The following is a 24,156-nucleotide window of genomic DNA, read 5'->3' as shown; positions in this document are numbered from 1 at the left end:
TTAACAGGTCAATAATTTAGTAAATAGACTGGAAGGACAAGCTGTCCACCTGAATTCGAACTCATGAGAAAAAGTTTGGGAAACAAATCAGAAATTATTAAAAAGGGACTTGCAAGGCATAACCATTCTAGAAATAAAGGTTTAAACTCCTCATTCATTTTCTCTTAAATTGTGATTGTTGTGATGCAAAATTTAAACAGGGCTTGAGAATCACACCTGGTTTTTTAGATGCAACTTGACTCCAAATAGATCTTGCCCATGCCTCTTCGTAAGGCTTGTAATTCATACTGTATTAATACATTTATTCCTTATATCTGAATCATAAACAAGATTGGTCACAGATTTGCTTTCAAGCCACAAGACTCTTTTGCTCGGTGATCAGTTTCTCTCACTTACACAGCGAGAAGCGTTTGTAAGAGCCTCACTGGGGCTTCAAAAAAAGATTCAAGTCTTGGTTGCATTTCTTCCACCAGATGAGACAACTGACTGCTACCAAGTTTCAGGCGTGTCCAAAACTGTGGTAGGTTTCTTAGCCTAAAACGTCTTCATTTACAAAACCAAAATCTTACCATTTTCATCTGATTTGAACTTTCTTCTCTGTCTGCCAAATCTTAATGTAACCTTGATTTGTAAACTTTCTACTTTTTTTAAGATGTGTTGCATTTTTATACAGACTGCAGCTTTTCTCAAAATAATATGTATTTGTTTATACTGCACCTCCAAACATACTCATCTTTCCAAGTTGAAACAAAGTACATTTTAGGGTTGCAGTGCCCAGCCCTCTTGACCTTACAAAGCCACATACCAAAATTTCCACCCGAAAAAACCTCACACTGTATCCACCTGAGAGCACAAGGAAAAAGGAGCTCTGAAAGTAGCCTACAGGCAAGAGAGAACAGTGTCTTCCAGCAGTACCCAGCAAAGCCAGTTTAAGCAGAATCTGGTGATTCACCTTCTTTGAAATTAAGGTTTGGATTACTCCGCAGCCTCTGTGCAGGCATCGTCCACCTGTGGCCTGTCACGAAGTCCCTGGCACCGGAGCTGCACTCTCCCTGCTGAACTGCAGGCAGCTCCCGATTCATTTTCAGGTGACCCCGGTCATTTGATTGCACGGTCTATACTTGCTCTCAAATCTAATACAAGAAATGGGTGGGTGAAGCATAGAACTAGGAATACGAAGAAAGACTGACACTGCGGAGTCTAGATGAGACACTAAGATTTGTGGGAATTGGATGAAGCCTAAAGGATGGTAACCAGCATTAATTAGGTGAGCTGTAGATTTTGGAACCGAAGTACCAGGAACAGGTACAAACCAAAAAACTAAACAGATTACTTAAAGACATAACGGACAAAAGAGCTAAAGAAAGTCCCTCCTGGAAAATCCTGGAAGAGAATCCAAAACTACTTCTCCTTTTACTGAACAACTGTGACATCTACTTGTGAAGTACATCCCTCTCCAGCCAAAGATAATGACAGACCGTTATGGCTGCTGACTTCCCAGCTGTTTGAATGGTACAGTGAGTACCTTCAGCTACTGACCCTAATCTAAAGAACCCTACATAGAGTTATATAACAATGCTCCATCATGAACTTACTGCCTCACCTATTTATTAAGGTTTTAAACCTAGGAAATTACATTCAGTAAAAGCTGTAGTAAAGCAAAGTATTACTAATTTCTGCATGCTGGAATTGTCAGAATTAAGACTTATTTTCAACTCATTAACAAGGGCCTATAAGATAATGAACAATTTTGTTTTCTAAGCACTGCTTGACTAGCATGCAGTGAATAAGCAATAGGGTAACACATCGAGCAGAAGGAAAAAAAAAATTAAACAGATTCTCAGTAAGTGTGTGCCATCCATTCTGTACAATCAATGAGGCAGACACAGGATTTGTGTGATTCAAGATCATACAACAAAATATATATATACAGCAAATTGAACTGTTTGCACAGACAATATTAACTGTGACACTGTTCAGCTTTTAAATGTTTGACTTTGCAACCTTACAAATGCTCTTTTAACAGATTTTCTCTAAAATGTACCATTACAAATGAAAAGTAATAAACACCTCATTGCCAGGTAATGCATTTACACATTTCTAAATAAACCTGCATATAGAGCTTACAGTTTATCACTTTCCACGATTACGATGCTAGATTGCTAACATCATCCCTTGCTTGGCTTTATACAAAGGCTGAGCTTTACCGAGTAAAATCTTCCAAACAAAAATAATAGATGCTAACACATGCAATGCTGCCCATACCAAACCCTCAGTAATGTTTTACATTACAGACAGGAATTCACCATCCTTATGAGTTACAGATTCATACAGCTATAGATGTAATGGAGCCTAAACTGCAAATCAGAAATACAACAGCAAGAAATCTCTGCAACCACACAATCCAACTCCAGCGGAGAAACAGTACACAAGAGGTAGAGAAAAGAAGTGTTAGATAAACCAATAAAGTCTATATGAAATACAGCAGATAATAAAACCACTGCATGTATACGAAAACTGCTTTGCTACACTTTACAAAAAAATAAAGCAGTGTGTTCAGTATATGCAAGAAGAATGTCTCAGGGTGTTAGCACTCCGGCAGTAGTTACAGCCTTACTTCTGTGAAACACTATTAAATGTAATCTTGAAAACAAACTATGGGCACTCAGCTTACAACATAGCTACAATAACCCACGTGCTATGCTATCTGATCTATGTATGGGCAGTCTGCTGGGTCTCAGTCAGAAAACCTATCCTTTTCGTCCATTTATATTTTTAGTACTCAAAGTCCATATAACAACTGTAACGTAGAGCCCAGGATAACAAATACTATACTATGCTATGCAAAAATAGTCTTGGAAAATAAGATAAAAGGCTTTTACAGATATTACATTAGAAGACAGTTTCAGTTTAGCATGCTAGAAAAACATTCATATGCATTTATCTCACCAGCTTAGATGATTTTGTCCAACACAGTGTATCTTGTCCACAGACTTGATAATTTCTGTTCTTAGTGGGGAGGGAAGGTGGATTTTGTATTTTACTGTTTTCCAATCCTTTGTTTCAACAATCTCAAAGTAGTGACAAATTTGCAGTCTCCATCGCTTCCTCCATCCTTACTTACCATTTTTTCTTGATGTTATCGTTACCATTTTCCAGTCACTTATCATCATCTTTCGCAAGTTCTTTCAGCATCATCACAAAGTATTCTCTCACCAATAATTCCCTGCACACAGTCTATTCAGTTGAGCCTCAAGGCTCTGGGCCCTACAGAATATCTCCTAAAGGAGAATGTCTACTGCACTGAATCTCAGAACACTGTATGTGTATATAGTTTATTTTTCTTCATCTATAGAGATAACTTTTTAAAGGATGCTCATCGACAAGGTAAAATATTATGTCAGCATGAGATGAGAACATATTAGCTGCCCTGACACAAGCGTAACAAGTTGGAGCTGAATTACCATTTATTACACAGCAAAGGCACATACATAAGCATTTGTGATCAAACAGCTAACGTACTGTTCTCTACCTCACCTAACAGTAGATTGAGTTAATGCCCTCACAGCAGAGGCTAACCTTTTGAGGAGGTCTGAAATATTCACACTTCAAGCACAGTATAAACACATATTAAAAACAAGTATAAACAAAAGTTAACTTATATTAAAGGACCTAACACTGTGGCTGACAAATATATTAACAGATAGACATAGAATCATAGAATGGTTTGGGTTGGAAGGGACCTTATAGATCACTTAGTTCCAACCCCCCTGCCATGGGCAGGGACACCTTCCCACCAGACCAGGTTGCTCAAAGCCCCATCCAGCCTGGCTTTGAACACTGCCAGGGAGGGGGCAGCCACAGCTTCTCTGGGCAACCTGTGCCAGTGCCTCACCACCCTCGTGGTGAAGAATTTCTTCCTTATATCCAGTCTAAATCTACCCTCTTTCAGTTTCAAGCCATTACCCCTTGTCCTACTTCAACAGGCTCTGCTAAAAAGCCTGTCCCAATCTTTCTTACAAGCCCCCCTTCAGGTACTGAAAGGCCACAATAAGGTCTCCCTGCAGCGTTCTCTTCTCCAGGCTGAACAGCCATTTCAGCGAAGCCACCAAGGCAAAGGGCTCTGGAGTGGACAACCGCACCGGGGAACCCCTTCCTAAAGCGGCAGTATCGTGAAGTCAAAAGCGCAGGGAGAGAGAAGGCACCCCAGCCTCGCCTGCCCCTCAGAGCAGGCAGGAGTCAGCCGCTAACGAGCGGGCAGCTCTGACTCAGCAGGGGCGCAGTCAGCGGTGACGGAGGCGTGACCCTCCTGAGTACAAGAGTAACCCCTAGGGAGCGTGGCGAACAGGGTGGGCAAACAGGGTGGGGCACATCAGAAGGGAGTGGTGCGGCAGTTCGCGCAGGCAGGGCGTGCAGGGAAGGCGTGCAGGGAAGGCGGAGGCCCTCCCCCAGCCCCCGAGGCAAGCTCAGGAAACTCATCTGCAGGAAGGAAGCCCAGCCATGGCACCCCACCATCAGAAGGCTTCTTCTTCTCTGCTGGTCAGACAGGAAGCCTCAACCCAGACTGAGGTCCCTGGAAAGCACACAGCTGTCCAGGTCTCTGGCTGCAGCGAGTGCCACCAGCTAGCACTGGAAACGGACAACAGCAAAGGGAATAACTACATAAGGTGTGACCAGGTGGACTATCTACTCTGCCTGGTGGCAGAGCTAAGAGAAGAGGTAGATAGGCTATGGAGCATCAGGGAGGCCGAGCAGGAGATCGACTGGTGGAGCCGTGCCCTGACAACCCAGGAGTCTACCCAGGAACAACCTGTAAAAAAGGCCCGGGACCAGAGGGCACTGGTAACCTCCCCCCATCAGGCTGAAGGAAGGGACGCAAAGGAAAACAGTGAGTGGAAGCGGGTCCGCAATCGGGGCAGGAGGCGAACCTTTCCCTTGCCCACCACATCTCTACAGGTGCCTCTGCATAATAGGTATGAGGCTCTAGATGTGGAGGACAAGACGGTGGATGGTGCAGGGGTTGACCCATTCACATCGGAGGAGGCACAAAGATCAGAAGGACCTCCCTCTCGTATTACTACCAGCTCCACAAGGAGAAAGAGACAAGTCATAGTTGTAGGAGACTCCCAGCTGAGGGGAACAGAGGGTCCGATATGCCGGGCAGACGCTCCTCTCAGGGAAGTCTGTTGCCTCCCGGGAGCACGGGTCAAAGACATTGCTAGGAAACTTCCTAGACTGGTCCGACCCTCAGACTACTACCCTCTGCTGCTCTTCCACGTGGGTGCGGACAAAGTTGCAGTAAGTAGCCCGAGGGTAATTAAAAAAGAATTCAAAGCCCTAGGACAATTAGTAAAGGAATCTGGAGCACAGGTTATCTTTTCATCGCTCCTTCCAGTGGTGGGCAGAGACGTAGAGCGACATAGGCAGACTCAGTCTATCAACACATGGCTCCGTGACTGGTGTCACTGCCACAACTTTGGGTTCTTTGACCATGGGACGACATACACAGCACCAAGCTTGCTGGCATCAAATGGGAACCAGCTTTCTCAAAGGGGAAGAGGATCTTTGGCCAGGAGCTCGCGGGGCTCATTGACAGGGCTTTAAACTAGAGGTGAAGGGGGAAGGGGAACCTATCAGGCTTGCCAGCGACAGGCTAGGGGATGATACACAATGGTTAGAGGGATGGGAGGCTAGTAGGAGCCCTCAACCCGTTGCCCAGCAGCATGCAAGGGACACTGCAGCAGTGTGGAAGTCTTGCGGAAGGGAGCTGGAGACACCTGAGGTATCAGGTGCCAACAAGAAAATACCAAAGAAACACCTCAAGGGAAAAAAGGAGTGCTCTGCTATGAAGGTAACAAGGCCGACAGCTCAGATGAAATGCCTCTATACAAACGCACGCAGCATGGGAAACAAACAGGAGGAGTTGGAAGCAATCGTGCTGCTGGAAAGCTACGACCTGACTGCCATCACGGAAACTTGCAGGGATGAATCCCACGACTGGAATGTAGCTCTTGATGGCTAAAGGCTGTTCAAAAGGGACAGGCGAGGAAGGAGGGGCGGGGGCGTTGCCCTTTACATCAAGAAAACACTACAGAGTGAAGAGCTGTCCCTGAAGAATAACCACGAGCAGGTCGAAAGCTTATGGGTAAGAATCAGAGAGAGAGGCAACAAAGGGAACCTAGTGGTTGGTGTCTACTACAGGCCGCCAGATCAAGAGGAGCTGATAGACGAAGCGTTCTTCCTCCAACTCCAGGAGGCTTTGCGCTCACAGGCTCTCGTCCTGCTGGGGGACTTTAACCACCCTGACATCTGCTGGAAAAGCAACACGGCAAGCTGTAGGCAATCCAGCAGGTTCCTAGAATGCATTGAGGACAACTTCTTAAGCCAGGTAATAAGCACCCCTACCCGAGGGGATGCAACACTAGACCTGGTGGTCACCAATGCGACTGAGCTCGTTGGGGATGTCAAGACCGGAGGCAGCCTGGGCTGCAGTGACCACGCGCAGGTAGAACTAACGCTATTGAGGGAAATGGGAATAATGAAGAGCATAGTCAGGACCCTAAATTTTAGGAGGGCAAATTTCCAGCTCTTCAAGGAGATAGTCAGAAGGACTCCCTGGGAAACGGTCCTCAGGGACGGGGGAACAGAACAGAGCTGGCAGGTCTTTAAGGATGTATTCCAGAGAGCACAAGAGCTCTCGGTCCCCAAGTGTAAGAAGTCAGGCAGAGAAGGGAAGAGACCAGCATGGCTGAGGCAAGAGATGCTGGTCAAACTAAGGCAGAAGAGGGAACTGCACAGGCAGTGGAAGCAGGGACTGGCTTCCTGGGAAGAGTATAGGGAAGCTGCCCGGTTGTGTAGGGATGGGGTCAGGAAGGCCAAGGCACAGCTGGAGCTGAACTTGGCAAGGGATGCGAAAAATAACAAGAAGGGCTTCTACAGGTATGTCAGCTGGAAAAAGATGGTCAAAGAAAGCGTACCCCCACTCATGAGCGAGAACGGCAAACTGGTAACAGCAGATGAGGAGAAAGCTGAGGTACTCAACAACATTTTTGCCTCAGTCTTCACTGGCAGCCTCTCTCCTCACCCCTCCCGAGTCGATGGATGGCATGAAGGAGACCAGGAGGGTAAAATCCCTCCAGCTGTAAGTGAAGACCAGGTTCGGGACCTCCTGAGGAACCTAAATGTACAGAAGTCCATGGGACCTGATGAGATGCATCCCAGAGTCCTGACGGAACTGGCCGATGTAGTTGCCAAGCCACTCTCCATGATATTTGAAAAGTCATGGCAGTCAGGGGAAGTCCCCAGTCACTGGAAAAAGGGAAACATTGTGCTCCTTTTCAAAAAGGGTAGAAAGGAAGACCCTGGGAACTACCGACCTGTCAGCCTCGCCTCTGTGCCTGGGAAGATCATGGAACACATCCTCCTAGAAGATATGCTAAGGCACATGGAGGCCAGGGAGGTGATTCAAGACACCCAGCATGGCTTCACCAAGGGCAAGTCCTGCCTCACCAACATAGTGGCTTTCTATGATGGTGTAACAAGAAGAGTGGACAAGGGAAAACCAAAGGGCGTCATCTATCTGGATTTTTGTAAAGCCTTTGACACGGTGCCCCACAACATCCTTCTCTCTAAATTGGAGAGCCATGGATTTGATGGGTGGACTGTTTGGTGGATAAGGAATTGGTTGGATGGTCGCAGCCAAAGGGTAGTGGTCAACGGCTCAGTGTCCGGATGGAGACCAGTGACAAGTGGAGTCCCTCCGGGGTCCGTACTGGGACCGGTGCTGTTCAATATATTTATCAATGACACGGACAGTGACATCGAGTGTACCCTCAGCAAGTTTGCAGATGACACCAAGCTGAGTGGTACCGTCGAGACACCAGAAGGACGGGATGCCATCCAGAGGGACCTGGACAAGCTGGAGAGGTGGGCCTGTGTGAACCTCATGAGGTTCAACAAGGCCAAGAGCAAGGTCCTACACCTGGGTCCGGGTAATCCCTGGTATCAATACAGGCTGGGGGATGAAAGGATCGAGAGCAGCCCTGCCGAGAGGGACTTGGGGGTGCTGATAGACGAAAGGCTGAACATGAGCCGGCAATGTGCGCTGGCAGCCCAGAGGGCCAACCGTGTCCTGGGCTGCATCAGGAGAAGCGTGGCCAGCAGGTCGAGAGAGGTGATTCTGCCCCTCTACTCTGCTCTGGTGAGACCTCACCTGGAGTACTGCGTTCAGCTCTGGAGCCCTCAGCACGAGAAGGACATGGAGCTGTTGGAGCGGGTCCAAAGGAGGGCTACAAAAATGATCCCAGGGCTGGAGCACCTCTCCTATGAGGACAGGCTGAGAGAGTTGGGCTTGTTCAGCCTGGAGAAGAGAAGGCTGCGGGGAGACCTGATTGCAGCCTTTCAGTACTTAAAGGGAGCCTATAGGAAAGATGGGGACAATCTTTTTAGTAGAGACAGCAGTGACAGGACGAGGGGTAATGGTTTTAAACTAAAACAGGGTAGGTTTAGGCTGGATATAAGGAAGAAATTCTTTACAATGAGCGTGGTGAAACACTGGAACGGGTTGCCCAGAGAGGTAGTGGAGTCCCCATTCCTGGAAACATTCAAGACCAGGTTGGACAGGGCTCTGAGCAACCTGATCTAGTTAGTGGTGTCCCTGCTCGCTGTGGGAGGGTTGGACTAGATGACCTCTAGGGGTCCCTTACAACCCCAAACTTTCTATGATTCTATAATTCTATGAACTCTCTCAGCCTTTCATCATAGCAGAGGTGTTCCAGCTCTCTGACCATTTTTGCAGCCCTCCTCCGATCCATTCCAACAGGTCCCTGTCTTTCCTCTTTAAACAAGGTAACTGTTGAAAATTGCCCATGTGGATTTCAGGAAACGGATTTTAAAAGTATCTACTTCCATAGCAACTCATGTTTTACATTAACATAAACTGAAATGTTTTATCATTTTTTTGATTATTATCTTGACTTTCAGTCATCAAAACAGAATATCTGGCTCTTTTATGCAATTATTTCATCTTCCAGACTAAGATAAAAATCCTCTTAAAGCATGCAGCATTTAAAAGAACATAAATAGATGCAATGTAACCAACATTAATTTCACACCATTAGTAGTCCTGCTTTCATAAAGGCTTCTAAAATTCAAACTGTCTTGATAATTTACAACAACTTAAATCTAGTGTTGTGCATCTTAAGATGTACAATATTACATTATTATTTCAATAGCTCTTTCTTCTACAGAAGATTCAATCTTTTATTTACTAGAAACAAAATCCTATTTTATTTTTTCAAAAAGGAATAAACGAAGTAATTCTAATACCAGACCAAGTAACTTCAGCTCCTTAGGTAAGCTGTCAATGAACAAGATTTACATTATTTTTTAAGGGCAAGATCTTACGATTGTACTATGTAGTCACCAATAAACGCGCCAGTATTACAAGAAAATGGCTATATCCTCAATGGACATGAGATACCGTACAATTCTCACATTTATGAACAAACTTACATGTATGCATGGGTTTTTGTATTGCAATAAAAGCCTTGCATAAAAGTATTCACAATTCTGCAAAGATTTAAATAGGGACTGAACTATTTATGGTATATTAGATATATTGACTATAGCATGTCTTCAGATACTGCAAAAGATTTCACTGTGAAGCACTGGAGTCAAATATAAGGTACTATGAAAAACTGCTGCTGTACAAGGGAGTATGAAAACAATCCACATCTTACTAGTTCCTCTTTATGCCTTTCTGATTGTACATATGTAAAGTATACACAACAATATATAAAGCACTTTACAAGGTATGTACATGAACATGATGACAGGTTCAAACAGCCAGGAAAAGGGAATAGCATATCATCCTTTCATAAAACTCAGCAAAGACAAGAGAGGTTCAGTGCTCTTTCGAGGACAAAAGTTCCCTTCTGAAAAAGTCACCACGTTATAAAACCTCTGGAGCCAGCCAGATCAATTAATAGTTTGTTCTACAGTATTTTGCTTACCAGGGAAGAGCCTAAAAGACTTCACCACAACATGGAGTTTTTTTACATACATCTGTATATTTCTCATAAAATGTTTATCTGTTTCTGTGACAACTCAGTAGAGCATTTCTATTTTGGAAAAAGATCATTAGAAGATACATGCTTTCACTTTTGTGTTTTCACCTAGTCTTCTTATTTTATTCTCACTTTGCTTCTTACCTCTGGCTGATTAGAAATATTGAGAATGAGGGCCCACAGATCAGCTCGGAGCGCTGTTGGACATCCCTGTCGAACATATTGTTGAGCTGCAGCACTATCTTGCTCTACTAAAACTGTAAGAAACAAGGCAGGTAGTGCATTGATGTAGTTTAAGATTTCAAAAGTTTATCAAATTATCAAGTACTTAAAATTTTTAACTTTACAAACTGGTTTACCATGCTGCAAGCATTAGGTAATTGGAAAATATCTAAAAGGTCTAGTTTCCACAAAGCAATTTTGAAGTAGTTCCCTTGGAAACAAGGCAATTGATACGAATAAGCAAGGCTGTACTGCCTTCAGTCATAAAACAGCACTTAGCACGTATCCTCTTAGTGTGTATCTATATCAAAGCTAGTTGCAGCTAGTAGGCTGGCATCAAGCGGAACAAGCAGTCATATATAACCACAAAATTATCCTATTTAACTATGAGTGGTATCTCAGTTCAAATAGGAGATAGCCACTCATTCTTGTTTTTTGTGTCTCCCCTATTTTTACGTTAACTACACGAGTATCTTCACAGATAACTGTAGAGAAAGAATTTTCCATTTCAGAGTGTACTGTCATGTTCTCTCATTTTTGGTATACACACTCTGGAGGATAAAGACTTTCCTTCTCAAAATATATTGGTTTTTGTTCAGATTGACATAAAACAAAAACTCTACTGTTGACAGGTTTGCCTAGATGCGTCATTGTTGTGAAGCTTTAGGCTACTTTGTCACAAGGGCCTCATCCTGAATACAGTACTGTACAAACCTTACAGCAGATTATCTCATTCCTTACTCAAATCCATACACTTGAAAGACACACATCTTTAGCTATCCCATCGAACTCCATCGAGGTTAAGTGATTAACTGTACCCCCACACCTCAGATGTCTTTCACAACAGAGAGAAAGTTGGGAGAATATTTCTATGAGATTACCCAGACGTTAGATAGCTGTTCTGCTGGTACTCAGAAGTTTCCAAATCCGTATCCTCTGATTTTTCTGAAGTGTCTCAGAAACAACTTGCTTTTCTAAATTTCACTAAATTCAATATTCACGGTACCTGCCCCAACATGACTTAGAAGGATGAGGTTTGGAATTATAAATCTATTTCATTGATCCCTCTTCTCCTTCCCTCTCTTCTTAAATACTGAATAGATCAGTCTGTCAATTTTCTGTTTAACCTGCAGAGCTCTAGCACAGATGGAGCATGATCCTTTTTTCCTAAACTAAAAGGGCAAAAAGAAAAAACATTCCTACACTCCCCACAAAACTTTAAAAAAAGACTGTGATTCATCTCAGTGTCAGAGTGTTTACTGTATTGTTTCTTACTGAGACAAAAAATATTATAAATTAGTTTTGCTATACACAAGTTGGGTTTTACTAAATACAACAAAAATTTCCTCAGACTTGGCAATACATTTAATATAGAAGCAAAATCAATACATCAGTGGCAACCAAAGTCATAATCAACACCCAACAGAGTATGCAGTAGGATTCCCATTGAATGAACTGAGATTTCAGTTTATGGTCAAGACTCTTCACTTACATTTTTACAAAATTTTCTGTCTTTGCATATAGGAAAAGCTAAGACAATCTCTGTAATAGAGGCTGCTCTACACAGAAAAGAGATGAGGAGTACGAATTGAATTGTAGAGTTGAATGACTGGCTCAGGAATTCCGGATGGGGAATTTATTTGGAACAACAGGAAAAGAATAGAGAGATGGACAGTATCCTAATGAGTTGCTCTTGGATCAGAAAACAGATGATGAGGGATAGAAAGAGGACCACAAAAGGTGAAGCGAGAAAGAAAGGTCACTGGTTTGTTACTGCAACAAGAAAAAGGGATGGAGGACTTTGGGGATGGTATCCACTCTATTTTTCAGTTTGAAGGTGATAATGTTTAGCAGGAATCACGAGACAGGAAGGAGCAAATATTGACGGATTTCATACATTCCGTATGTTTCTTCTACAAGCAACCTTGAGTTAGTAAATAACTATTTATTTTATCTTTCCATTTCTTTTCTAGGCTATTTCTTCATCTACAGAAAAACCCTTAGATCTTCTTCACAAAAAGCAGTACACAGAGTAAAAGAGTGAATTTTCCATAGTGGCTAAATATTGTAACATTTAGCAAGTTCTGCAATTGCAAATAACCATTAAAAAGACTCTACTCTGACGCACAGGTGTAAATCCCGTTACACTAATGAGAACTGTGTGTGCAGAGAAGGGAGTCCAGAGTCTATTGATTTTTAAATGAAATTCAGTAGTGGCATAAGTTAAGTTACCACCAAAAAGTTATGTCTCTATGCTTCCTATTTCGTTTTTAATGAAAAATCTGTGGAGCTGTTTATCTGGTAGCCACTGGTAGACTGCAAATGTCTGCTCTTCTGTCTCTGTCTAAATTACAACGGTATTACTCTCTGTCTCTGACAAAATTATAATGGTATTACTGACAATGCTTTGTGTTAGCCTGTCTAAATTCTTAAAATTCTAAGAGGTACATGTAATTGAGATAGAAATTTACTAAATGCATTCCTAACTACTCACAGTTTATTACAGACGAAAACAGATCCATACCTTTCTGTCCAACACGTACATGTTCATTTTCAAAGAACTCTAGAAAATAAAGAATGGCAGAAAAGCCAGCTAGTAATGTATTTTATTTTTATATATTATATACACACCACTACATTCAGCTGATTTTTACTACTAATGTCACTAAAAATTAACCTGCATCAGCATCAATGTTCTTTTTCAAAAACTAAAAAGAAATAATACTACAGAATTTTTTTCTTGTCTGAAGGACACAAATACCAAAACAGCACTATACTACATGAGCCTACACTTCCAATTAGGTAAGTTTCCATCTAAAAAGAAAAATCACTTGATACTACAGTGTTTTCCACTTTTATATGGAAAGACCATTTAAAAACCTCTTGCTACAGGAATATGTACATAGAAAAACAACAGAAATTATGTACTATTTAAGCTACTGAATATCAATATATGGATATTTTCTGTAATCTTTTCTTACAGATAGTTATTTAAAAGATGTTTGTATATATGCCTATCTGTTTGTTTACTGATATTTTCTGTATTTTTGGAGACAAGCAATTTTGTTCTCTAGATCCTGAAGTGTTCAAACACACTGAAATTAACATACTTTCAACTTATGGTGATGATTTTAAATATTCTCCAAATCTGACCCTTCATATTTGCAATGTTTTCTATTATTTGCTACATTTTACTAAGAAAATCACTACAATCATAGTTACAGAACCAGTATTTATGGTTTATTATGCAAAAAAAATACACAAATTACTTGTTAATTGCAAAGTATTCAACTCATTAGTGTCCTATTTAAATGACTGAAGCACAGGATTAGCTAACCAGGAGGCACTTGTGATGAATCATCAATACCCAGCTGTCCTATATTTAAGCCTAGTTCACTGAAATCTTCTTTCTGAAAGGAAACAAAACCATAAAACAGTAATTAACAATGTTTAATTCTCTAAATCACTAGAGATTTCCTCTGAAAGGCTTAATGCAATTTTTTTCTGAACCAAACAAAGTTCTTTTAAATGCCAATATATGAAATACGAGCTCAGGTTTTTAAAAAGAAGTCGACTCACATCAATTCTTACTCTAGTTTTAGTTACAGGTCCCAGCTTTCATGTCAACTATGAGCTACACATGGATGTAATAAAGTGGTGAATGAAAGATCAGGTTAAGGATTTCCAGTTCCCAGCTCTTTCCCAACCCAGGTGCAAGTTTTTCTACTAGCATAAAATCCTCAAGAGCCGTATCAGTGAAGCATTATCAAGAGCTCTCCTATTTACCCATGCACTTCCTTACATTTGACAATATCTGACATTTGACAAAATCTGACAATAAAGGGATTTAAAACTACTTTGAGAAGAAAATTAGAAGCTAACTTATTGTCAGGTTACTGATCTTGTACAGAAGCCAATAAAACTGAAGAATTAAGATAAACTACTTGTTTAAAGTTTTCTTTTCTTTTTTGTTTTTCTTCAGAAAAAAAATAATAAGCGAACAACATGGATAGAAGTATACTTTTGGCACAAATCAAAACTGTGTGGCATAAAATAAAAACTTCCCTACTGGCAGATATTTTACTGTTTATGTTTTACTTTTCATTAAAAACATCATTTCATAAAACTTCTTTATGCTCTGTGTTTTAACTATATATTTAGATTGTTTTCACTTTCAAAAGGAGAAACTTATCATGATATTAACATTATTCCTTATTGTTTAGAATCTTCTTCATTAGCAAGGCAAAATAATTCTTACAGAAACCTCCTGTAAGAAAAGAAATATACTTACCAATTCTGGAATATCTTTAACTTTTAGAGGAACCTGAATTAGTCCCAGATGATTTCTGAAACTAGGCTGTTCTCCATTTTCATAATTTGGGTTTCGAAGATTCATCAGCACCTTAAAAATGGTAGCTCAGTCATTCCTTGCATATATTCAGAAATTTAAATTCAGAACTCTTCTTAACGTCATCAGTCTTACAAACACTACGTTCAGCATAAAACCATTTCATGCAACTATCACAGACATAGGCCCAAATTATCAAATTCTATCTCAACATTTTCAGAATGAAAAAGGATCCAAAGTTTTAACAAAGCAAACATATTCTACTTTCAAAAGTAAGCTCAAACTATGAAATAAAAAAGCAGAAATAATTTTTGATATATGGGATTAAGTGCTTGCTACATAGGAATATCTTGACTAAAATTCACTTCCTCATCAAAACCATTCGAATGCCAAAAGTATATTTCTGATGGCTACAATATCCAGGATATTCTTCAATATTACTTTTTTCTGAAATAATTTTTTATCCATATTCTTACACTAGCAATCCTATGTAGCTTTCAATCAAAGTGCTACACAATTTGCTACTAATTTCTTACTAAACAACAATACACCTTTCTTACTAAACAAGAATACACCAAAATATCTTCTTTCATTTAAGAAAAAAATACAGAATTTACAACCTAAAGTAAGGATAAAATTCAAGAGACAAGGAATCATAATATCAAGATAAGTAACTTTGATCTATAAAGGAATTTATGTCTCTTACATACTGTTAATCCATGGGTATAGATTTTGGTATTATAATGTTGAGCTGGCAAGGATTCCTTCTGAGTTTCCAGCTCTTATGAAATTCTTACAGAACAACCTACCTCCACAATTCTCAGTCTTGTAAGTATTCCAATACCATATAAACTCACTGCCAGATTTGTAAGTTAACAGATTAATCTAAGAAACTGAAAACTCTGGAAAGAAAACAGTATAAAAAGCAAGAAAGAGTGACCTTGAGGGTCACTGGATAAGGCTAAAATTAAGATGGATTTGTTTACAGATTCAAGACTACACACACAACTTGGCTGTTAGTACAGTGATAGAAAACAGAATAAATTAAAAATTTCCCATATTATCACTAACTGAACAAGTGGAGCTCTTCAGAAATGTAATAAAATGGGTAGAAAGTTTATTGATGGATTCACAATTCATAACCATGAAACAATTTACGTTTAAGTCAGAAATACTATAAACCTCCTCTACCACAACAAAAGACATTCCCCGAAACTTCCACTGAATCACATCGAAATATTAAGACATTAATTCTGACTGATACTTCAGTACTGGACTTCTAAGTTTTATTCAGTAAATTAGGAGGCCATCTTTATCGTACAATTCGACATTGTCATCACGCTCTAGACGATTTGTTTCCTGTACAACTCACAAGATACACAGATGCTGACTTTTAAAATTTTATTTTCAATTAAATTTTAATCCAAAATCTCCTACTGTGTCACCATTAAGTTCACTGTCATCAACAATGTTTATTGTCCATCGTCTATGCCTATTCTAGGCACAGCTGGTAAAGCAAGTTCTGTTTTATTAAGATGTTCTGCGCTCGAACCATATAAAATGATGAGCAATAATGTAATTTCTGACTTTAAAGATTCAGCAGTCACCATTTTTTAGTGGTTTGGTCTGATACAGACAGAAGCCTCTAAATTCCACACAGTTCTGTTTCATGTTTGATTTTTCACAGTCTTCATAGATGACCTACAATTTTGACTGCATACAGGTCTGCTATCTACCACCGAACAGTCTATCAGCTTCACATACTGCAAGTTATCGGCTTAGTGTATTGCCATGTAAAATGTAAAATAATTTATGAAATCAGTTGGAGAATTGCTCTCAGAGGAAAAAAAGTTAGCTCCAAACTGACTGTTCTTTGGAGAAGAAGTTTACCACAAGTACAATTTAAAAATGCAGTTAAAAAAAAAAGAGACCATGCCAAATTTCACTTGCTGTAAAGGACAAATTGTCTGAATTACACTTAATAATTATTTTTCCCACTTCACATAGAAGACTATAGTAGATGCAAGTTAATCGCTAAGTCATTGTTTCATAAATGCTTACCTCAAGAAAATCTTTAGGTGCATAAACAGGCCGGAAGAGACTTAGATCTGAAATAAGATTTCAGTGATGCTGTGTTAAAACAAGAGATGAAAACCAATGCTATTTTCCCATTCCTGTAACACAATCTAGCAATTTCAAGAACATATTAGAGCAAAGATTAAAATAACCTTATCAGAGATATCACAGCTACAACCACCAGATATTCTCCAAGGTTATACTACTTTTAGTGCCTTAGTTTTGTAAACCCCAAGTAAATGAATAGTAGTCACAGGAAGCTTTTTACTTCTTCAGTGTAAGTCTTTAGACTGAACCATTCTTAGACATGAGAAGATGATACTCAAAAGAGGGTGTGATTTTTTTTAACAGCATAAATTGTTGAATTAAACTTACTACTGTCAAATAAAAAATAGAGACTAGTCATAAAGAATCCATGAAAAGTATTTGTCATTGCAGAGGTAGTACTGCGATACAAACCGGCACCTTTGCAAAATCATGTCTTTTAAGGAACTTGGATACGAACTAAGGCAGTTAGCCTTGCTCTCTCAAAGGGTAGTATGACTGAGCATTCTGTGCAAGTGTTATTTTTATCTTTTTTTAATAAAATGTCTGAGCTTAATTATGCATAGTTCTGAACATTTTCTATTAGCCTGAGCTTACACTAAGAGGAGCTGTACCCTAGCTGTATAAATCTCTAAAGCACTGGAATGAGGAGTATTATACCATAATCTCTCTCTCAGTGATGATTCAAAGTTAGTACAATAACTTGAAACAAAGTAATAATGAAATTAATATTTATTTATGTATAATGACACATTACCAATGAGAAAAAAGATTGAAACCAATTTACCTTGAAGTGATTACATTAATCTTTGACTGATAAATAACATGTATATGCCATTCTTCTATGTACAAAAATTTAATGCACATAAATTCAGTTGACCTTACCTGGCTCATCAGTTCCCATTTCATTCCATTTATTAAGCAGTTCTTTCTGTTCACTTACAGGCCTCTGAAAGGCACAAGCAAGTAACTCTCCTTTTTTGAACAGAATGAGTAAAACCATGCCTATTTCAAATACATAAATTAACGTAACACTTTAAAAACCCCATTGCACTAGCAACACAAACTTATTTTGCTTACAAATTATCCCTAGCCTGAAAGGTATATTCTACTGCAGAAAGTCCAAGTTGCAGTTCAAGGCAAAAAAGAGCCCATTAAATAGTTTCACGTGTTTACTAATGAATTTTAGGCTATTTAGTAGTCAGTTTCATATTACTGAAGATTTGCTGCTCATTCCATAGAGCTGCTGGACTTTATCATCAAATTCCTGTCCCTGGCACAGTCATGAAAAGCAAACACAACTGCATCCTTTATCTCATATGACAAACCATAGAGGTTCTGCTACCTGTCACAGATACTCAACAGGAAAAAGATAAAGAACAAATCATTCCAATATTATTCCTCAGTTCCATGATCTTTAAAATTAAAGCCTCTAAATTAACAAAAAACAAAACACATCAGAGCAGAATGAATGACAAAATTAGCAATGTACCAGTATCTCTCTCTGCTAAAGTAGCAGTTCAGCACACAAAGTGTATCTATATTGTGCACAGGCTATGCAACTAGAAGTTACACAGCTGAGTCTGCACATAAAAATGCTCTATTAAGAGTAATGACCGTAGCAATTGGCTTTCTACCATGCTGCTCCCTCAAGAGGCTAACGACTGCAACAGCAAAGAGAAAGATCTACCTACAGATTTCATCTTCTCCCCAGTTGCGCTGATGCATACATTGACACTATCCCTGAAAATTACTCTGTATTAAAATTATTTGGATACCAGCCTCGCAGCTCTTGATAATCATGTATAAAATGAACACCACGTTACAAATGTGCAAGACGAGATGTAATTTCCAAAAAGTGACAGTCTGGCAACAGAAAGTTAATCATACATTACCTTCTGCGCTAGTGGGATACTAAGTTCTGTAGACATGCTGTTTAGACTTTTTAGAATTCGCTTCTCCCAGCTTCCCTAAAACACACACAAAAAATAAATTACATGGAAATTATTTTTCCTCCAATTGCATTTATCAGGTACTAACAAGTAGCTTTTTAAAGTCATATATAAGAAACGATAGCAAGAGTCACTCAGTGACATCCACAAAAACATTAACGGAATACTCACATGCTTATTTAAATAGAAACAATACAGAAAACAGATTTCATCATTTACATCACAATAAAGAACCAGAAAAATGAGTTGTTGACATTTCAGATCTCCAAAAAGCATTTATTTCACAATTACTAATTTTTGATATATGCCTAATAATCAAGCTTCCTTATATCAACATTTAACAATTTTTTCAAATGATTACAAGCAGGGCAATCAACTGGATCCAGAGAATGCCTTCTCCACTCTGTGGCCTGAAGAGGGTGAAAGTCTTTCTCCACAAAAGGTATCCTAGATGTTCGCAGAAGTTAAAAAAAAGTTAGAAATTTGGTATTTTGTAACGCTCAAAAAAATAGTTCTTCTAAAACAATGCTCAGGAAATAGTTATCTAATCAATGAGAAAACCAGAAGTAGATAATACCTCAGTAGGAAGTGGACAGCTTAAAGCGCAGTCAGATTCCTCCGACTATTGCATTAGACTTTAAACTTACCATATGGCGCCTAATCTGTGGATAATTCCTCTGAAGTTAATGCCAACTAGTATTGACTTCCTTGTCAACTGATTTAGGATTTTGCTTCTGTGATTACAGCAGCACTGGTGGGTTTTATATTTAATTTACTTTTCTGTGGATGATAAGTCAGGCACCGATCAAATGAATGCAAAGACTCCTCTTAATGTCATTTAGCTCTATTTATTATTTGTAATGTGCTCTAGACACAAATTCTACAACAGTTAGTTACTGTCTAACCTCATGTTCCTCAAACTTAAAAGTTCTGTCCGCAAGAGGCCACAGTTCATTAGACTGGAAGGAAATGAAGGGAAGAGCAGATGTTCAAGTGTTCTGTGAAAAAAATAAACATTATATCTTATCTATAATTGTTTCATTTTAGCTTCCATTTACGAGATCCTCTCATGACTTTTTCCATCAAATGAAACAGCTATCTTTCACTAGATATTTCTTCTCACAATCAAGCCATCCCTTCACTTTCTCTTGCATAAACAAAATAGATCTGAGTATTAACTGTAAAGAATGTTTTCCAAATTGCAGCATTTCTTTTATAATATTCTGTAGAATATTTTTATTTAACCATATTATCGTATTCAAATGCCTTCCAACTGCTGCAGTTGCACAACACCATGCCACAAACTGGTTACTCTCTCATGGAGAGGTGGTGTAAAGCATTTACAGTACCCTGTATTTTGCTGAGAAGTAGGGTTTTGTAGCTGGAAGAAATGAGAAGTTAGAGAGCATGAAGGCTACTGAGCCATACAGGATAAGAAACTGGAAACAAAGAAAGAATAGACAGGTGTTACTAGCAATTTAAAAAACAGAGTAAAATCATCAAGATCAAATTTAAGGGGGGAAAGAAAAAAGAAAAAAAAATACTATGTATATGCTGCAAGATATAAAACCTACAAAAGCAGCACAGAGGAGGGAGATGGGAGCTTTGCAAGACTGAGAACCAGCACCTTCCACAGAGCGATGGAGGTCCATATTCTCGGTGAGATTGACAACTGCCAAATCAGAGATTAACTTGTGCATTGGGGATGCAACATGTCAGTAATAACTCACTTCTGGATACTCAAACTGTGCCATAATTCAGCCTTCAAGACTCCACCCAGTAAAAGATGCTCAAATAAAAGCAACCAAGCCAAAGCAAAAGTGAGGGTTACACAGCCTCCCCAAGCAAGACACCCTCCCCTCTCCCCAGGACAGCGGAGTTACCTGCAGTGAGCAGAAACAGAATGCAGAATCCTTGACTGAGACAAAAGCCAGAGGCAGAGTTCATAACGTCATTTCATTGATGGGAACAATACATTTTCCAAGAGGATTCCTCTAATTTTATGAAGAAATTTAACGCTAAGAAAACACTTTGCTGGGATTGCTATGGTTACAAAGATAACCTTCAGTAAAATAGTTGAAACTGAGGCAGGCAGTACTGCAATTTGATAACCATTTCAAACATGTCTATTACAGATCGGATTTATCTTATCCTGTAGCAAAGTAATTTCTAAACTTTCACTGCAGTTACATGAAACTGGGTGGACAACAAATAAACTAAACAGAAATATGTCACAACTGCATAAACTAGCCAGGATTAGTTACAGTTCTTTCCACAATAATAAATCCTAAAATTCTTTCTTCGACAAGACTAGACAGAAATGTTTATTCTTTCACAGTGTACCTAACAAGACCTACTCTGTGGGTAGAATTCAAGGTGTCTGGACACAGATTTCATTTGGTACATATTCTCTAATCAAAATCTGTAAATTTCAAACAGAAGAGAAATACAGAAACCATGTTGGCACTGCTCTCGTTCTAATGCTCAGGAACTTTTCATTTGGCCTCTGACAAGAGTCATTACTTAATTGAGGACACAAAAAAACAAATCAATACATGACCAAAAAGAGATCTGAATATCCCCTACTCCAACTTCTGTAACAAGAAACAGAAATTTTTCCTAGGAATAATAAAAATTTTATCAAATTTCTTTTGACTTCAGTACTTCTCAAAGAAAGCATCGTTTTTCTTTATCAAGTATTCAAGCACTGAAGTCTATTTTCTCAAAGAGATTTAGAAACCAGGAAAGGCTAATTGACTGTTGAAGGAAGACATTTTAAGCAGATCGTCAGCAGTCACAGCATTAGAATAAGCATAAGTATTGTCATTTTAATTTTTTCAGAGTCCACCAGTCTGTTTCAAGAAAGAAAAATTAATAATTTAGCTGGTTTTTGTCCTTTAAGGATTATTCTTCTATGAGAAATTAGGATACAGATAGAAACATCTCTATCATACTTTAAAAAGTTCCTAGTACCCACACTCCTACTGAAATCAACTGTAATGTTACTCTTATTTAAAGGGGACTGGGGAGTCCTCTTGCAGATCAGAATGCGTTTTTGACTGCATGTCTGTATAGCATGTACAGCATGGGGAATCTGGTCTTAGCTAGGCAAAAACCTACCAGAGAATCAATAGCAAATACAGCAATGTACTTCAAGGCAATTTTCTAATCAAGTTTCTTGCTTACCTATGGACTTACTTCAAAATACAAGATCTGAAAATGAACAAAGAGGAACATATGCAAATTTAAGTACTGAGAGGAAATTATTTGCTTTAGCAAAGCTCCACTTCAGTAAGATTTGGCCCAGAAGCATGGAGGTAAAGAATCTACTGAAGCAAGGGATTAAGAGGTTAAAACACAGACAATTATGGTCTTCTGTCTTCCCCGAATTCTGAAGTGCAGCCCACCACGGAACAATTTCTCTTTTTAGGTCCCTGTATTTTTGAATAACCAACTGATGCTACTCACGTAGAACACACTGAATTACCCTTAATATGTCCTGTAGTATTACATCAGAATTCTCATTTTTGTGAATGCACTCCAGTGCCCTAGTTTTAAGAACTGCCCTACCTTCAGGAAGGTATGCTGTATCGCAAAAGATCACCCACAGTTACGTTTCTGACTGCACAAGTTTCAGATAAACCTATCATTTTTCACATTGGAGACAAATTTAGAAATAATGGAACAAAACTTTAAAGAAGAGCAAGCAAAAATAAGTATTATTAACTCAAACAACATGGGGTCTTCAGAGCGAGTGGAGTATCTCAGCTTCGTTTGAAGACAGCTAGTTAACTTCACATTGACTCCCTTTGGAGAGCAACACCTTTCCCACTCCTGTTGTGGAAAGCAGCTGCTGGAGCCAAGCAGACCTACTCCAACACAGAATTGCTGCTCCTTTCCTGTTTTCTTACTCCTTATGCTTTGTGACTGGATGATGGGGCATCATTTCTTACCCACCTATCTCCTCCTTAAGTTTACTTGTTTAACATTTCTCTCAAAACTCTGAAACGAGCTCCTAGCTTACAGCTAAAACCAGAAAAAAGGACCTGTATGGATTAAAACATAGCAGTGCAAATTTATGAATTATGTATTACAGGACTATCATGATAAGAGTTCCTGTTGAGACTTACAGTGTTTAGTTTGTTGTAAACTTTGTAAAAACTATATATGACGCAATCAAAAGAGAGCTTCTTGGGATATATCAGACTGTGGAAACACTTCCTAACATTTCTTTGGACTCAGCTAATTATGCTTCTCCTTAGCTCTTTTTTCTCTTATTTTCATGTTGCCCATTTCATTTCTTCATTGCTGCCTGCAACAGACTTGATCTAAACCTAGCAAAGGCTTTCCCAGCAAACTTGAGGAACAAAACAAACAGTTGAAGAGGTCTGCAATCGTTTCACCTGATCAAAATGCAGATATGAAAATAGTCAATACAGCAGTTCAATGGATTCAGGAATGTTTCAACTTAAATCAGTCTCTGCTGGGCAGGTAAAGCAAATCAAAGTTCAAATTTTTAATCCTAAAATCTAGTGCTAACACTTTGTCTGCATTAAGATGCATAAGTTTTAAGCAATGATTCTGCTGTTTAACAAGGAGGGAAGAGGTGACCTATTTCCCCACAACTGTAACCAAACAGCTCAGAAAACACCAGAGATGTGAAATAACCTGATGTTTTACAGAAAGGTCCTAAATGTTATATCAGACATTTTTCAGGAAACAAACAAACAAAAGACCTAGTATTTCTCTGTCTAGGAAAGACCTAAACAATGGCAGACTAAAGCAGCTGCACCCAGTGATCTATCTCAACCCAAACACAAGACCAGCTCTCCAGCACACACAATCAGAAAGTACACATCATGTTATATTAATATCCAAAGATAAGTAAATACTAATGGCAGTACTTTTTCTGCACTGGACAATACCACAACTACATGAATGATTCACAGCATTACGACTCGTCGCCATTAATGCTCTATCCTTTCCTAGACAGCTGTTTTTCTTTTGAGGTAGTGAAGCGAATACAATATAAAAACTTCAGTCTGCCACCTAAGAACAAGAAAATAGAACCAATTTGAGGAAAAAAAGGGTTAATTATGAACATTTTAATATCTACTCTAGAAAAAAACTAATATAGTTTTAACTACTGATTCAAAGTCATTCCAATAACTGATATCAAAGTAAGATGGTTTTCAGAGTAATACCCTTCTTTCTAGAATTCTGAAATAGAGCAAAATTAATTAAGACAGAAAAGGATAAAAAACACGTCAATGAGCTCATAACAATGGAAACAGCATCTTAAACAGTGGCTGTGCATAATAAAAATAGAATACGATTTATGTGGAGAACTTTTTTTTAGCAGGACAAATTTTGTTGATAGCACCAAAATATTCTTTTCCAACTGTTGTGATGCTAAAAGACAAAAAAGGTGAAAAATAAAATCTAC

General features: G+C 39.0%; 1 protein-coding gene across 3 annotated transcripts in view; it reads right to left on the bottom strand.

The window, feature by feature from the left end:
• TBC1D19 (TBC1 domain family member 19) overlaps positions 1–24,156 on the bottom strand; it is a 61,284-nt gene that overhangs the window by 21,228 nt on the left and 15,900 nt on the right. For 2 of the 3 annotated variants that reach the window (XM_075420666.1, XM_075420668.1), the window contains exons 5-11: positions 18,654–18,728; positions 17,644–17,707; positions 16,699–16,745; positions 14,581–14,691; positions 13,627–13,699; positions 12,784–12,852; positions 10,212–10,324 (exon numbers count right to left, since the gene is read on the bottom strand). In XM_075420666.1, coding sequence (XP_075276781.1) covers positions 10,212–10,324; positions 12,784–12,852; positions 13,627–13,699; positions 14,581–14,691; positions 16,699–16,745; positions 17,644–17,707; positions 18,654–18,728 — 552 coding nt within the window. The remainder of the gene's footprint in view (positions 1–10,211; positions 10,325–12,783; positions 12,853–13,626; positions 13,700–14,580; positions 14,692–16,698; positions 16,746–17,643; positions 17,708–18,653; positions 18,729–24,156) is intronic. The other variant, XM_075420667.1, reaches the window with a different exon arrangement.

Source organism: Opisthocomus hoazin, chromosome 5, assembly GCF_030867145.1.
Source record: "Opisthocomus hoazin isolate bOpiHoa1 chromosome 5, bOpiHoa1.hap1, whole genome shotgun sequence".
Classification (NCBI taxonomy): Eukaryota; Metazoa; Chordata; class Aves; order Opisthocomiformes; family Opisthocomidae; genus Opisthocomus; species Opisthocomus hoazin.
This window is presented reverse-complemented; position numbering and strand designations above follow the sequence as displayed.